We start from the raw sequence: 16,384 nt of genomic DNA, 5'->3' as shown, positions 1-16,384 counted from the left end.
AATAAAAGTTTTGCTATAGATATTCAATTTAAGTAGATTCAAAAATCTATTAATTTTTATAGGACTGAGAATACAAATTTAGAGATACCTTTTCTAGAAATAAATATGAATGGAAATTTAACACCTAAGGAAACACTATATATGAAGCTTCTTATATTTTTAATTAATTAATTTCACTAGATGCACTTAACTAGGCGGTGTCACAATATAATAATATTTTTTATTATTTTGATTAGTATCCCTTTTTCATTTATTTATATAAAGTGTTTCTTATCTTTTAAAAGATATAATTACCCCTCATCTTTTATCTTTATTTCGTTAGTCGCTATCTCTATCATTCATCGTTGTTTGTCATCTCGGCCCTTCGCGAGGTTTTACAGTTCTCGCATTCTCTCCCTTCTTTATTTGTTAATCATTGTCTTTGTTCTATCTCATGGTTGTTATCCTCCTCACTCACATGCTATTTTCGTTGTCGTTGAAGATCTAATACAAGTTCTAATGACTATCATCGACGCTATGATAAGTGTTAGAGGAGATGTTGACTACAAAGGAGTTGGATTTAACTTTAGGCTCAAACCCATTCCTGACTCCTATCATCGTCTTATTCTTATACATATTCAACAGATACATGCATGATGGGAGTGAATGTGACTCGATAAAAAAAAGCTAACGACAGGACAAAGACGACGATCGATAAGGAAGAAGCGAACCGTAATTTTATCTTTTAAGAAAAAAATATTTTGTAAAATAAATAAAAATACTAATTGAAGAAAAAATAAAAAAAAAGAAATTGCCCATATATGAAGGTTTTATAATTTAATTGATTTATTTATTGTACTAGATGTATTTAGGTCCCCAGTACATTTCCCCAATACACTCGTCCCAGTTTGTACCTTGATGGTGCCGCAGGGCAATACCCCATCTATGGGCCCCGCAGTGTCCGTGCTCGAATCGCGTAGGACGACAGAGTTTTTGGACGGGATCCGAGGCGCGCGTGTTTGTATTTTCCAGAACATAAAAAAACAGACAGCCAATAGACGTCAACGGGTCGCGTCAACTCCGCCACTGCGTTCCGTCATCTGCTTCTCCTCCTCCCTCCGTCTCCTCCGTTCCAATCTTCTCCACCGACGGGCGCTCCCTCCGAGCCTCTTTCTTCTCGATCAGATCCGTCCGCCTCATCATGTTCGGGCCTTATGCAACGATGATGCTGATTAATTGTTCCCACTGCCACACCCCGCTGCAGCTCCCTCCGGGGGCGTCGTCCATCCGATGCGCCATCTGCAGGGCCATCACCTACGTGTCCGATCCCCGGAGCGTCCACATGCCTCCTGGGGCTCCTCATTCCCTTCCGCCTCCGGGCCCCGCCCCGGTCCCGCCGCCGTCCTGGGGGCTAGCGCCGCCGCCGATGCCGGGCGGCGGTCGGCGGAAGAAAGCGGTGATTTGCGGGATCACGTATCGGAACACGCGGAGCGAGCTGAAGGGGTGCATAAATGATGCCAAGTGCATGAAGTACCTCCTCATCAATCGCTTCGGCTTCCCCGAGTCCAGCATCATCATGCTAACTGGTACTACTACCATGATCCTTTCTCCTCTTTCAGGCCATCATTAACGACAACCGTAGATCTCTCAGAATTTGGTTGGTTTGGTTCCAATCACTTATATAAGCTCCGTCTATATTTCTTATTTCTATCCTAGAAATTGAAGTCAACTATATGAAGCATGTTTGTAGACATAGCAGCAAACATGCAATTTCTCTAGAACTTCAACTCTGGAATAGTTGTGGATCTAGCAGACATTACATGTCAATTACCCAAGTAATTCACTATAGAACACCCGGTCATTATTCCAAAACAAAAAAAGGAAAACTATAGTTGACATTTAAGCCCATGTTAAATTTCAGGGCATATACTTGTACTTGATAATCCAGTGCTTACTTGTCACATGGAATTGATGTATCTTTTTTTCTTCCCCAAGATGTGAGATTTTTTTGAACAATTGAAAGTTTATAGTTCATTTTTTCAGTCAGACTTTGGGTTTGAGTATCTATGATCTCGAGTTTGCATCCTACATCTTCGACTTTTCTAACCTCTTATAATTTGGAAGCTGATTTGCAGAGGACGAAAGAGATCCATACAAGATTCCAACCAAACATAATATAAGAATGGCAATGTATTGGCTCGTACAAGGTTGTCAACCAGGTGACTCTTTGGTATTCCACTACTCTGGCCATGGTTCACAACAAAGAGACTACAGTGGAGAAGAAGCAGACGGCTATGATGAAACTCTTTGTCCTGTGGACTTTGAAACACAAGGAATGATCGTCGATAATGAAATTAATGCAACCATGGTCAGGCCGCTTCCTCGTGGAGTTAAGCTTCATGCTATTATAGATGCTTGTCACAGTGGCACTATGCTAGATCTATCTTACCTTTGCAGAATGAACAGGTCAGTGATGTATATTAAGGTTGTCATGATTATATTTTTGTTTGTGGAAAAAAGCTTCTTTTTCCTTTATTTCCTAGTTTCTGTGCCAGTGATATTTGTTGTACTGCATTTCCTTCAAAGGACTTTACTATTTTTCCCATGAGCCATGAGAATTATGTGCTATCTCTGTTACTATCTCTACATCGATCTATCATATTAAACTAAAACTTACGATATCATTTCTTTTCCACAGTCAGCCATGTTTCTTTTTAAAATAAATCCATCAGTATTCACTCTAGTCTTCTCAATGTTAGAAATAGAAACAAGAGCCAAGAAGTGGCAGTGAATTGATGATTATTATAGTTTATTCTGTGAAAAAACTCCAAACCTTTTATATTGGATTTCTGCAATTTATTGTTCTCATCAGATCGTTCTCAAATACATGTGGGATAATTTCTTGAAGTATATGATAGTTTATACTATTTACAAAATAAATGCTTCTAGGATGCGTTCGTCAAGGGACAATGTGTTATTTTGAATTATTTACAAAATAAATGCTTCTAGGATAGTTGGGTCACATTTCATGCATAAATCAAGGAACACTATGTTTTTTTTTAACATTGATCTTTTAATGATGGACAAGATGAATATATGATTAAATATATTGCTTCATGTAGTTTGCATTGAGCATCAAATTGTAGTTAATGATTAATTGATGGTTTTGTCATTACAGGTCCTTGTTACCTTTTCTTCAGTTTTCAAAAAATATGTTATTTGTCAGGATGCCCGTTAATAGATATGTATTGATTTATCATGACTTATGACCAGATATTTGAAAACTCTAAACAAATGTGAAGATTTTCCACACATTATATTGTAATTAAGATACCTTCTATTGCCATATTTACTGCATATCATATCCTACAAGATTTGATGCAATGGCATATCCACATCATGTCAAATGAGTGTCCTGAAGCAGTGCTTCATAGAATTTCATAGATGCCTCCATCATATATTTGTTTTATTTTTCTAAGTCTATTTCCCTTAAACATATGCAGTTTAGAATTCAGGCCATGCCCAAAATTTTGATCCCTTTATGCCGAATGCTGAATCTTGGTATCTTGAGTTTTATAACTCAGACAAGTCTGATTTATAGATGTACTGCATGTCCTAAATCCTGGACCTGGATATTACATTGGAAGGGTGGGGCCAAACTGTTTTGGAAAAATAAGTGCTTGTCTAATTATAATGGCTTCGCATTATCAGATGCAGAATGTTGTTTGAGTCGCCTCTATTATGGTCGAGCTGTTGGTGATTTGTTTTTCCAACCTAATAAATTAAGATAACAATTTCCATATAATGATATTACTTTGGGACTAAATCAAGGTTTCTTTGGGTTCAAGGATTTCATATTTTCCTGGAAGCATATAAACTACTAAATCATGTCAACCAAATAATTCAAAATGTTGGCTTCTTAGAACTTTTTCTTTATAATCATACGGGTAGATTGTTGGGTGTTGGTGGTAGGATTTAGCTTATATCTATTTTAGCTGCCTTTCCCCCATTATTGGTGAGAGATGAATGCTCAACATAACTAAGGAGATTCAACAGTTTTATCTGTGGTTTCTTCTCTTATCATAATAGCTTGTCATATCTAATTACACATTTTGGCTTTGTATATTTGAGCAATATCTGATATCTGTTTTAGCTGCCTTTCCCCCATTTTTGGTGACAGATGAATGCTCAACATAACCAAGGAGATTCAATAGTTTTATCTGTGGTTTCTTCTCTTATCATAATAGCTTGTCATACCTAATTACACATTTTGGCTTTGTATATTTGAGCAATATCTAGAACACCATCTCCTCTCTTCTGTAGCATGTGTATGGATGAAAACATATGATGCCAATTTTAGTATTATTCTATCTGTGCTTCAAAATGCCTGAGAACATAGAACCTAAGAAAGAAAAAAAGGAGAGATTATCAAAGAAGATATGTAATAATTATGTCACAATCAGCGTCAAGTCTACATCATTTTCCAACTTGAAAAATTCTCAGTCAACTGATTCTTCTCTTCATTATATGTTGCTGATCACTTCAGTGACATGATGCATTTTTATTTTGCATGTGGCAGTGGAACAGGTTGCATCCTAGTGATGATGGTAATTGGCTATAATTTTCTCAACAAACAAAAAGCATTTGGCCCTTGTGAATTTTTGTCTCAGTGATATGTTAGCTAATTTTCTTCACTGGTTTAGGAGTGGGCAGTATGCATGGGAAGATCATCGCCCAAGAAATGGTGCTTGGAAAGGTACTAGTGGTGGAGAAGTCATCTCATTCAGTGGTTGCGATGATGATCAAACTTCTGCAGATACCTCGGTAAACTTTCATTGCTTGCATCTGTAGTCAATAATTAGGTTAAGCATGGGTTTCAAAGCCATTAAATCCTTAGTGAGAGCTTTAATAAGTGCCAAATCCAAATGAATTTTTTAAACCAGTATGTTTCCAACCTAAATTGTCAATATATTCTGGAATCTTACTTGAGTGCAATAACTAGTTGATTTTTCAGGAGGAATTAGTTAGCTGGAACTTCCATTTGATTAGTATGCCAAAAAACCTGATTTTGTCTTTGAAAGCTGGGTTGAATTGTATGTTAAGTGCCCTTCTCTAAAAATAATATACTTAAGAGCCCTTGTCTAAAAATAATCCCTGAAATTAGAGATTACTAGCAGTGAATGACCCTTCAGTCAGATACTACATTTTAGAACTGACACCATGCAAACTCAGTGCTCAGTTGATTCTGTCTCAGAGAAGCAGTTATTGTTAACTTATTTGCTACGGTTGCAGTTTTTGAGTTTCGTCGCTAGAACCATGTAACTTGCAACTGGTAATCTTTTTATCAGGTTGTTTCTTCTACTTCTAATTAAAAATGTCAACCTTGTCTACTTTAAGAAATCTTTAGCAATGAACTGACCAAGATTAAATTCAATAGAGGAGACAAATTGAGAAGTGAAAAAGTTTTTTCCCATATTCATATTTTGATTCTACACAGTCTCTTGAATTTATGGGTGCATCATTCTGCATAGGTAATGGTTCTGTGATGAAACCAAATCTGTACTAATATTTCCTTGTGTACCACATTTGCAGGCTCTGTCAGGGATTACCTCTACTGGTGCCATGACTTACTGTTTCATCCAAGCCATTGAGCGAGGACATGGGACAACTTATGGTAGCATACTGAATTCGATGAGATCCACCATAAGAAGCACTGGCGATGCAATTTCCGGAGGGCCTGTCACTTCACTCATCACCATGTTGTTGACTGGAGGTAGCATGCCTGGCACACTGAGACAGGTATGTTCTTGTTACTGCAACACACATCACAAATGAAGCATGAGATCTGACAAATGCAGATTTTAGGCAAAACTTTCCTAACTCAAGTTTTGTTGCAGGAGCCGCAGCTGACATCCAATGAAATGTTCGATGTTTATGCAAAACCATTTTCTCTGTAAAGTGTATCTTCTCTCTTGCACTTGAAGTGTCTTCTGTTGTCATTGATTTTGCACATGTTTTGCTTCATTTGACTGACATTGAGAAACATCTTATGAGGGTTTATCGATTTCTTTGACATCGGTGTGTAGGATTTTTCTTCTATAAATATGACATTTCTTTCTATAGCATGCATAAAAGAAGACTACACCTATGCATGGACTCATTAACATAATGAACTAGGATTATTGTTCATCTCAAATTGAGTTGGGTTATAGTCTGATATTTGTATGTGCATGCCAGAGTCCATATGCTGTATAAATTCAAAACCCACTAGCAAATGCCAGCCAGCTTTAATATCATTCTTTATGGGGGTTTGATGCTGTGTGATGCTGCAAGATACCAATAAAAAGGGAGAATTCATGAGAAAACAAACAATTATTATAGAGATTGTTAGCTGCTCATAACAAAGTTTTGAGGGCATCAAAAGGAATCAACCACTTCGACTGAGGATCTCCATCTAACCTCATTTTAATGTAAATCAATAAGGCTCAAATGGCTGGGATTAGTAAGTATTTTAAGAATTTTGAATCTAATGTCCAAGGATAAGCAATCCTAGTAGGAGAAGGAGTCATTGTAAAAGAAAAATATTAAGAATTTGGATTTGATTTGGTTATAAATATTATATGTACTTTGTACTCAGTACATTTGAACTCTATGGTACTTCGAGAGAATGCTACTTAAGTATTTTAAAGAGGACGAGAGAAAAAATATAAATTCTTTAAAATTTATCGAGTGGGTGCATAAAGTAATTACGTTTGAGCGAAAATAACTCAAGGGCAGACAAAAATTACTTAATTATGTTTAAGTCTCGAATCAACTTTTTGGTATGTTCTTGATTATTTAATTTTTTTTTACTTTTAAAAGTCTTCTCCTTCTAACACAAATAATGTATAAAGCACAAATAATTCGTAAAGTTTTGTTCAGGGGGATTCGTAAAGAAAATAAAAAAATTAAGTGGGTATAAATGGAAAAAATGGCTCATCGGAGAAATTATTTTTCATCATTTATTTATTTTATTAAAAAAATAAATAATGAAGACGATCTTACGATAAAATATTAAAAAAAATATTAAAAGAAATTTATGAGATATTTAATGCTCGAGTAAGCTTTTTGAGGATTTTATTTGAGCTCATCGGCTTACAAGGCTAAGTATGTGGGCCATTCGACTGGGCGAAAGCTCACATAACACCACTACGTTCTATGAAGGCGATTGCCCACTGTTCTATTACGCCCATGCTTCAGCTTTGCACGCATGATCAAGGCGGGCCTCACCACTCCCTCCGTCCGCTCCTTTAATCTCCTCCTCTCCTTCCTCCTCTTCGAAGCTCGCAAGCCCCGCCTCGTCCTCCGTCTCTTCTCCCAGATCACCTCCAACTCGCTCCCCGTGGACCCCCCACACCCACTCCCTCGTCGCCAGCACCGCGCCCGCCCTCGTTCGATCCCGCCGCTTCCACGACGCCGGTCGCTTCATCTCCCGCGCTCCTCTAGACTTCGGTTTCGCACCCAGGAGATCCCTTGTCGAATCCCTCATCCGTCATATCTGCGTCGCCGAACGAAATCCGGACGGAGCCCTCTGTTTCCTTGCAAGAGTGCGTTCGGAACCGTGGTGTCTTTACCTCCCCCGGCTCCTTCCGCTCGGTGGTTGTGGCATTCTGTTATCTGGGTAGGTTGGATAGAACAGTCGAGGTGTTGGAGGCCGCAGCTGATATGAAAGACCATATCTTGACCGACAATTTCGTTTGTAGTTCCATTATCTCCGGGTTCTCGAGGATCAGGGAGCCGGCGCTTGGTCTGGACTTTTTCGAAAGAGCAAGGAAAGTCTTTCTTCCTAATCTCGTCACCGTTACGACTGTGGTCGATGCACTGTGCAGGGAAGGTATAATCAACGAGGCCTGCGATCTGGTTCGGAATATGGAAGGCCAGGGAATGGCGCTCGATGCCGTTCTGTATAGCTGCTTGATTGATGGGTATCTGAAGAGAGGTGACCTGATGGAAGGTCTTCGGAAGCACAAACTCATGGTGGATAAGGGAATTACTCCAGATGTAATTGGTTATACTATCATCATTGATGGGTTGTGTAAAGAAGGAAATGTAGAGAAAGTGATCGGTTTTCTGGAGGAAATGGAGAGCAAAGGTGCGCATGCCAATGTGGTGACTTACACAGCTGTAATTCATGGTTTCTGCCGGAGGAACAAGTTGGAGGAAGCATTTTGTGCCTTGAGGAAAGTGGAAGAGTTGGGTTTTGTTGCGGTTGATTTTTTTCTTAGACGGATTATGTAGGAAGGGAGACTTGGATAGATTTTTTACTTTGCTTGAGGAATCGGAGAAGAAAGAGATTAAAGTTGGAACAGTGACATACAACACATTGATCAATTCCCTGTGTAAAGCTGGCCAAGCAAGCAAGGCAAATGAGATCTCAAAGGGCTTTACCGGTGATAATTTCACCTATGCGACATTGTTACATGGATACCTGAAGGAAATGGATGTGGTAGGCATCTTGGAGGTCAAGAGGAGATTGGATGAATCTAGCATTGTTCCTGACATTGTTACTTGCACAGTTGCAATGTCCTTATCAAGGCTTTGTTTATGGCAGGTATGATTCAAAATAGTTGTAAGCTGTTTGATGAATTACCTAAGATGGGCTTGTCTGAAAATTCAATTACTTATTGTACTGTGATTGATGGCTGCTGTAAGGCAGGATTGATTGAAAGGGCACTTATAGTGTTTGACGAGTATCGGAGAGATTCCTTATTCGCTAGTGCTTCTACTCATAATTGTATTATCAGAGGACTATGTAGACAAAATATATCAGAAATAGCTCCAGCAGTTTTTGAAGACCTTGTTGAAAGAAACCTATCCCCCGATTTAATTACTTGTAGGATACTAATTCGAGCTATTTTTGGAAAAGGTGATGGTGAAGCAGTGTTGAGATTTATTCACAGAATGGAGAAATTAGAACCTGAGCTTCTCATTTTGATATTTAATGATGCTCTTGTACTTTTATGCACAAAGGGATGTTTTTCCGGCTGCATTGGATGTATATATTCTTTTGAGAATAAGATTCCCAGCAGTTATGAGTGTTAGGAACGAGTCGACACTAAGAGGGGAGGTGAATTAGTGCAGCGGATAAAATTACGTCGGTTCAAAATCTCATTGCGATTAAATCCGTTTCAGAAGATGTTAACTTGAAAGCATACGGAAGAGTGTAGTGGATGTAAAGCAAGTAAGGTAGTTTACAGTTAAGGTAAATAGCAAAACATAAATGCAAACCGAATTTATAGTGGTTCGGTCGTTGCGACCTACATCCACTCCACCGATTCCCCTTCCGTCGAGGCCACCGACATCCACTAATGATCTTCCTTCAATGGGCGAAGATCAACTACCCTTTTACGCCTTTCTTCTCTTTTTCACAGGTTTAGGAGACAACCTTTAAAAGCACACACTCCTCCCTAAATAAAATTCTAAACTTAGAACTAGAGGAGGGGATTTTTCAAGTGATTACTACAGCATTTTCTCACTTTTAAACTCTCTGTGCTTGTGTATCTTAACTAGGGATGAGAGGGGTATTTATAGGCCTCAAGTTGATTCAAACTTGGAGCCTAAAAATGTCTCATCCCGGGTCCTCTGGGTACTGGCGGTACCATCGCCTATGTTGGGCGATACCACCGCCTGTAGCATTGACACTGACATTAGGCAGTAGCATCGCCTGACACAGTTTCAAAGACTGTGTCACGACGGTTTCACTTGTTGGGTCACTGTTTGGGCCTTTCACTTGACCCAACACAGTCCATACATGGGCCCAACTAGCCCCTAATTGGGTTGATCCAATCCCAACCCAATTATATGCTAACTATGAATTTTAAGACATTTTACTAAGCTAAATAAGTCCGTAAGTCTAGGTTTCTTCCGGCGATCTTCCAGCGAACTTCCAACGATCTCTCGGCTATGTTCCAGCGGACTCTCGGCAAGCTCCTGGACTTCACGACGATCTTCTTGGCGAATTCCGATGAGCTTCTTCGGCAAGCTCCTGGGCTTCTCGGTCAATTTCGGCAAAACTTCCGATGAACGTCCGGACTTCCGACGAACTCTCAAACTCCCAACGAAGTCTCGTTCTTGACTCCGGGACTTCATTTTGCTTTATGCCTTGATCACTATCGTAATTAATCCTGCACAAATAAAACCTACTTCGATCTAGACAATTATTACAAAGCATGAATTATGTTGTCCGACATGTCATTGGTTCATTGACGCTTAGTCCGATTCTTCGGCGTATCGTTTTCTTTTGCGACCTATTGCCCAATCGGCCAATGGACCTTCGCAACTCCGATTTCCTTGGTGCAATTTTCGCTTTTCTTAGCCCGATACCCGAACTCATGGCCCGAAGCCTTCTGCCGATACGTCGACCGATTCTCCGGCTCAACGTCCAATCTTCTGACATGTTCCACTCCGGCCCAACATGATTCTTCCTGCTTTTAATTGTCTCTCCCTGATCGAAGCTTCCTGCATCACTCAAAACGCAGATCAGATAAACACTATCAATTAGTTTCATCAACAAAATCCGATATTCAACAATGAGCAAATCATACAATATACTTCTGAAAAGCCTTTTACGAACTGGAGATAAACAAATCTCCGAACTTGTAATGAGTGAATTCATCAAGATATATGGAACTTTTGAACCTCAGATGACAAATGCCATGTTCCTTTACCTTAGCAAGAAAAATGTGGACAAAGCTATTCATTTTCTAAATGTTAAATGCAAAAGGATCATTTCAGTCAGTGCCTTGACCACGGTCATTGACACTTTTAAGAAGGAACCTAGAATTGAAGATGCTTACCAGTGTTTATTGCAATCTGAAAAAAATGGAGTTCCTGTGGATGCATTTGTTTACTCTCTTGTGGTGGATGGACTTTGCAAGTCAAGTTATCTCGAAAGAGCTCTAGATCTCTGTGGAAGCATGAAAAGAAAGGGGATATACCCTAATGTTGTCATCTACAATTCTGTAATCAATGGTTTGTGCCAGCAAGGATGTCTAACTGAAGCATTCAGAATTTTTGATTCTTTGGAGAACCTTTTCATGCCTCCTACAATTGTTACTTATTCTACTCTTATAGGTGCATTATCTAGAGAAGGTTTCCTGGATGACGCAAGCCAATTATTTAAAAGGATGATCATTAAGGGTATTATACCAAATACATCAGTTTTTAACAAACTGATAAGTGGGTATTGCAGCTGCAGATTGGTTGAAGAAGCCTTGGATCTCCTCTCAGATTTGGAAAAGAATTGTTAATCCAGATGATTATACAATTGCGGCTATCCTAAATGGGTTTTGTCAAAGAAGGGACATTGAAGGTGCCCTAGGTTTTTTTACTGAGACCAAAACGAGAGGATACTTATCAGATTTCTTGGGTTTCATGAATCTCGTAGATGGACTCCTTGCGGAAGGAATGATGGAGGAAGCAAGGAGCATTTTAAGGGACATTCTGAAGCGTGCAGAAATTGTAGATCTGATAAATAATGCTGGAGATGAGCTTCATGTAGAGTCCTTAGATAGTCTCCTATCTCTTGCATGTGAGCAAAGAAGAATCAAGGAAGTCATACTTGTTCTAAATGAAATTAGTTATTTGTCCATATCTTCCACAAGGTCTAACAGTGGTAGAGTGTTTCTGAAACTAAAGGAGCTGCATGGTTCAGGTGTTTTAGATACAGAAAACAAGATAGATGGAAGAGGCGTTCATCGTCTGCTGGTAGCAGATGTTCATGGGACTAATATAAAGGGCGGATTTATTGTGAAGGTGGATGAAGATAGTGACAAGGAAATTAATGAATATTTGATGGAAAAACCACTAGGCTATGACTTTGCAACCTACTATTCCATCATTTCATTGTTGTGTCAATGAGGGGACCTGCAGAAGGCTAATGAAGCAGCCAGAACAATTCTTCAAAATCCAGAGAAAGTCTTCAATCCGTCCATCCCAACTCTTTGAAGAGTAAAGAGTTTTGTAAGGGAATGGATAATGTTTAACTTGCTGGTATTGTAAGCTGAAACTATATATTAAAAGTGGTTTAGATCAGGTTTTTGCAACTCTTTGAGTAGAGAGTTTTCTAGGAGATTGAAAGAATTTACCAGTTATAGTGTCAATAACTGTTCGTAAAATATCCGGTTGTCAATCTCATATAACTCTGTGATCATCCTTTTCTGTTGTCATTAACACTTTCTTGTATAATGTTCATTTTGCATAACTGTAATGTCTGCTAGAAGTATGCTCATTTACCTCACATTTGTTTTTGTTTGTTTATTCACCTGTTGTTGAATTGAAGAAAATATTCACCTTGCTATTTTTGTAGGTGCAAGGAAGGTGTTAAGCTTTGGCATGCCTTTGCTGGACTATTTTCCACAGGGACACAGTGAACGGGTTCTTATCTTTATGATATTCTCATATATTGTGGATACAAATTCTTGTCTTGTCTTTGTATTATTTTTCCTAGAGAGCACCTAGCTCAGAATCTTCAGCAGCAAAATGGCATTAAAAAATTTACACAAGTTTTTGTTAAGACGTATGATGAATTTTTTTTACAAAGTGTGATAATATGTCAAGGTCTTTACCATCAACACTAGTCAGCACCTTCCAAGATGAAAATCTTCATAGAATGATTCATCTATGCTATAAAAAGTTTCAAAATTTTTATTCCCATCATAATTGGAATGCTATTAGATTAGATATGCTCATTAGGATTAAATGCAACTCACATTTAGACATTACATATCCATATAAGCCAGCCCCAGAATTAGACCTAGGGCCATAGCATAAGTAGCCAATTACAATTCTTCATAGCCAACCAATTGATGTGGTCCTAAAAGGAATAATAGTTTAAAACCTTAAAGAACTTGGGATCTGCTCTAAATTCTAATCACACCTTTGGTGGGAGCATGTTAAAGACTTCATCAAAATCGTCTATTAATTCGATAGCTCTGCTATGTTTAGTGGGACCCAATGGATTCAGATGGTTATAAAATAACATGGAGCTTGGATATCTTAACTATAGTAGGCTCTCCACCTATGTAAATGATGTCACAGATAGCAGAACAAGTGGGTCCCAGTGATCTTGTGAGGGGAGTCACCTAATGCTTGTGTTAATTAATACTATATTTTTTATAGAGGCTTGCGAGGGTTGTCCACACCCCCTTGAGCATCGCCACCACCTCCATGATGGAAAATCTGTCGTCTGTGATCAATGCTAAACATCTCTTCGTTATAGCTCTCATGGCCTCCTCACCCTTGTTAGCATTGCTCATGCCCTTGTTTAGTCAACTAGCGATAGTTGGGTGTATTCCTGCCCACTTAGGTGATGTGGAGGTTAGGTTATTGTTCTTATCATCCCTATAACTTATCTCAAGTTGCTCTTCTCTCCTGATCTAGCGACGACAAGGTGTCACGAACAAAACTATAAACGGGGTGTTTGATGTAATACTCATATATGTCTATGTATTTCGGTTTGTGTTCATGCTTTGCATAACATACAGAGGGCTTGCAATAGGTTTGGCAGCCCTAGTTTGGTTGGCTTTTGTGATCGTTTCAGGCTTGTAAATACAGGTTGTGTGCAGTCGTCATATAGAGGCAAAACTATCCAGAAACAGGCCATCCAAGCAATCATTTTGGGGGTTTTCTAGCTCCACAGAGTAGTGCGGAGTATCAGCCAGTACGACACCTAGGAGATACTCGGGTGGCATATGGCTGGATGGGGCCTTGGAGTAGTGTCTAGGGTTGGTTTGTCACCTTATTCCACAATAGTGTCATGTGGGCACTTGTGGGGATATTTAGCCATGGCGGACCACCTAGGACCCTTTGTCGCGCGACTGTTTAGAGCTTTCGAAGTCTATGTTTGTAATTTATATTGCGTATCAAGTGTTTGCTGAAATGATTGCTTGTGGATATCGAGTTAAACACATTCTCTAACATGTCTTCTCTTTTGTAGGTTCTTAAGGGACCATAAAAGGTTTCGGGGAGGCTGACCCTTTACGGACGGACACGCAAGGGTGTCGCACAACTTACGCAAAACCAGCTAAGTTCATGACAGAGGAGCATAACTAGTGGAGAGTGAGCGAGCGATGGTGGAGCCCAAGAAGTAGTCTATTGCCATTCTCCATGCCTCGTTCACTACCAATTGGGGCAGAGACAGTGAGGCCTCATTGTCACGACCTTAGCTGGAATTGCCTAAGGCGTGCGGCACCCTTGCGGCCAAAGACGCGAACTTAGCTTGCGTTGCCTAAGTCGCGAGTCACCCGTGCGGCAAAGACACGAACTTAGCTTGCGTTGCCTAAGTCGCGCTTCGCCCTTGCGATCTTACTCCGCAAGGATCAGCCCACTTTGTAACCTCTCGCAGGTCCCGAAGGACCTGTAAAAGAGAAAGAGAGTTAGATCGAAAGAACGAGCAACGGACAAGTCCCGGAGTCTCGCGAAAAGGAAAGCTTTACAAGCAATTCGTCGAACACCTTGTGTGCACAAGAGAAAAGAGGGAGAGGGAGAAAAACAAGGCTTTCAAGGATGAACGAACAGCTGCAAGCCCACAAACAGCCGCTCACCTGGTCCCGGGCGCAAAACCAAGTTCCCGTAAAGGTCACGTGCGAACTTGCGAAAGAGTGTTCAACGCCCGGTATATAACCGAAGCCCCATCCAGCCATGTGCCACCCGGGGGGTTCCTGGGGTCTGAGCTGGTTGACATTTTGGTGAGCGGAGGCAGCTCTCCGCTCACCTCCCGCGGCACGCGAAAACGGAGCTGTTTTGGGCTGTTTTGGGGCTGTTTTGCTCGGTTCGGTGAACGGTCGCTTTGCAACGCTGCAGCTTGTTCGAACTTACATATTTACAAGCAAAATGACCCAAAACCATAAGAAAACATGCTGCCAAGCAGCTGTACATGCGGGTGTGAGCGACGAACGGTTCGTTGAACGGAGTTGTTGCGGGTGCGCGACGACCGTTCGTGACATTCTCCCCCACTTAAACTGTCGACGCCCTCGTCGACGCTTGTTGGTAGTTGTTGATGACTTCTTCTTCATGTCGCAGGGCGTCTTCAGGCTCCCAACTGGCTTCAGTTCGGGGAAGCTTTCGCCACTTCACCAAGTACTCTGTCTGCTCCGCTCCGTTGGGTAGCTTTATTTTGCGATCCGCCAGAATGGTTTCCACTCGCTTCTCGTAGGAGGCTGTGATGGGAGGTAGCCGAGTTGGAATACTTCGAGAAGCATCTTGCGGATCCGAATGGTAGGCCTTCAGGTTGCTGGCGTGAAGAACGTTGTGAATTTTGAACCACGCCGGCAGCTGCAACTTGTAAGAAACATTGCCTACTCTGCCGATAATTGGGAAGGGCCCTTCATACTTACGCACCAATCCTTTGTGGACTCTTTTCCTGAAGAATTGGAGTGATGCTGGTTGGAGCTTTACCAACACCAAATCGCCAACTTTGAACTCTTGTGGTCGCCTTCCCAAGTCTGCCCACTTCTTCATCCGTTTTGCCGCCTTCTCCAAGTAAGCTCGCGTAATATCGGCATTTCGATGCCACTCCTTTGCGAAATGGTAGGCTGAGGGACTACTCCCAGTATAACCAATTGCCATAGTATGCGGAGTCGACGGTTGTTGTCCTGTGATAATTTCGAAGGGGCTCTTGTTGGATGCAGAGCTCCGCTGCAAGTTGTAGGAGAATTGGGCGATGTCCAACAGCTTCACCCAATCTCGTTGATTGGCACTCACGTAGTGCCGGAGATACTGCTCTAAGAGCGAATTTATTCTTTCAGTCTGACCATCCGTCTGGGGGTGGAGGCTTGTAGAGAAGTATAACTTTGACCCCAACAATTTGAATAGCTCGGTCCAGAATCGTCCCAGGAACCGAGCGTCTCGATCACTAACGATATTGTGTGGGACTCCCCAATACTTCACTACACCCTTCATCATCAGTCTGGCCGTCTCTTCAGCTGAACAGTGTAGGGGAGCAGCAATGAAGGTTGCATACTTTGAAAACCGATCGACCACCACAAGTATCGATCCAAGTCCCCCTACAGGCGGCAAGCTTGATATGAAGTCTAAGGAAATGCTCTCCCATGGCCTTTCTGGTACGGGCAACGGCTCCAAAAGTCCCACCGGCTTCCGCTGCTCCACCTTGTCTTGTTGGCAAGTAAGGCATGCTCGAACATACTCCTCCACATCAATCCCCATCTTTGGCCAGTAGAAGGCCCTCTCCACAAGAGCCAACGTTCTGTGAATGCCGGGATGTCCAGCCCAAAGGGAATCGTGACACTCTTTTAAGAGTTCACGCCTTAAATTGTCCACTCGGGGAACATAAACCCTATTCCCTTTTGTGTAAACAAGTCCCTCCTGGACCCAAAATCGTCGTGCCTTGCCCTCTTTGATGAGCTGC

General features: G+C 41.0%; 2 protein-coding genes across 2 annotated transcripts; both read left to right on the top strand.

Annotated features, from left to right (window-relative positions):
- Nucleotides 1–1,039: 1,039 nt before the first annotated feature.
- On the top strand, nucleotides 1,040–6,099 carry LOC103993045 (metacaspase-1). Its single transcript, XM_009412974.3, has 5 exons — nucleotides 1,040–1,565; nucleotides 2,115–2,445; nucleotides 4,683–4,803; nucleotides 5,572–5,778; nucleotides 5,877–6,099. Exons 1-5 carry the CDS (start codon nucleotides 1,181–1,183, stop codon nucleotides 5,934–5,936), a joined length of 1,104 nt encoding a protein of 367 aa, XP_009411249.2. The 5' UTR covers nucleotides 1,040–1,180; the 3' UTR covers nucleotides 5,937–6,099.
- Nucleotides 6,100–7,902: 1,803 nt separating this feature from the next.
- Nucleotides 7,903–11,877, top strand: LOC103995267 (pentatricopeptide repeat-containing protein At5g57250, mitochondrial-like). Its single transcript, XM_065091458.1, has 4 exons — nucleotides 7,903–8,210; nucleotides 8,257–8,569; nucleotides 10,662–11,109; nucleotides 11,210–11,877. The coding sequence occupies exons 1-4, from the start codon at nucleotides 7,903–7,905 to the stop codon at nucleotides 11,875–11,877; spliced, it is 1,737 nt and encodes a 578-aa protein (XP_064947530.1).
- Nucleotides 11,878–16,384: the final 4,507 nt, after the last annotated feature.

This window comes from Musa acuminata, chromosome BXJ2-1 (genome assembly GCF_036884655.1).
Source record: "Musa acuminata AAA Group cultivar baxijiao chromosome BXJ2-1, Cavendish_Baxijiao_AAA, whole genome shotgun sequence".
NCBI classification, from domain to species: Eukaryota; Viridiplantae; Streptophyta; class Magnoliopsida; order Zingiberales; family Musaceae; genus Musa; species Musa acuminata.
Note: the sequence above shows the minus strand (reverse complement) of the source record. Positions and strands in the feature narration are given on the sequence as shown.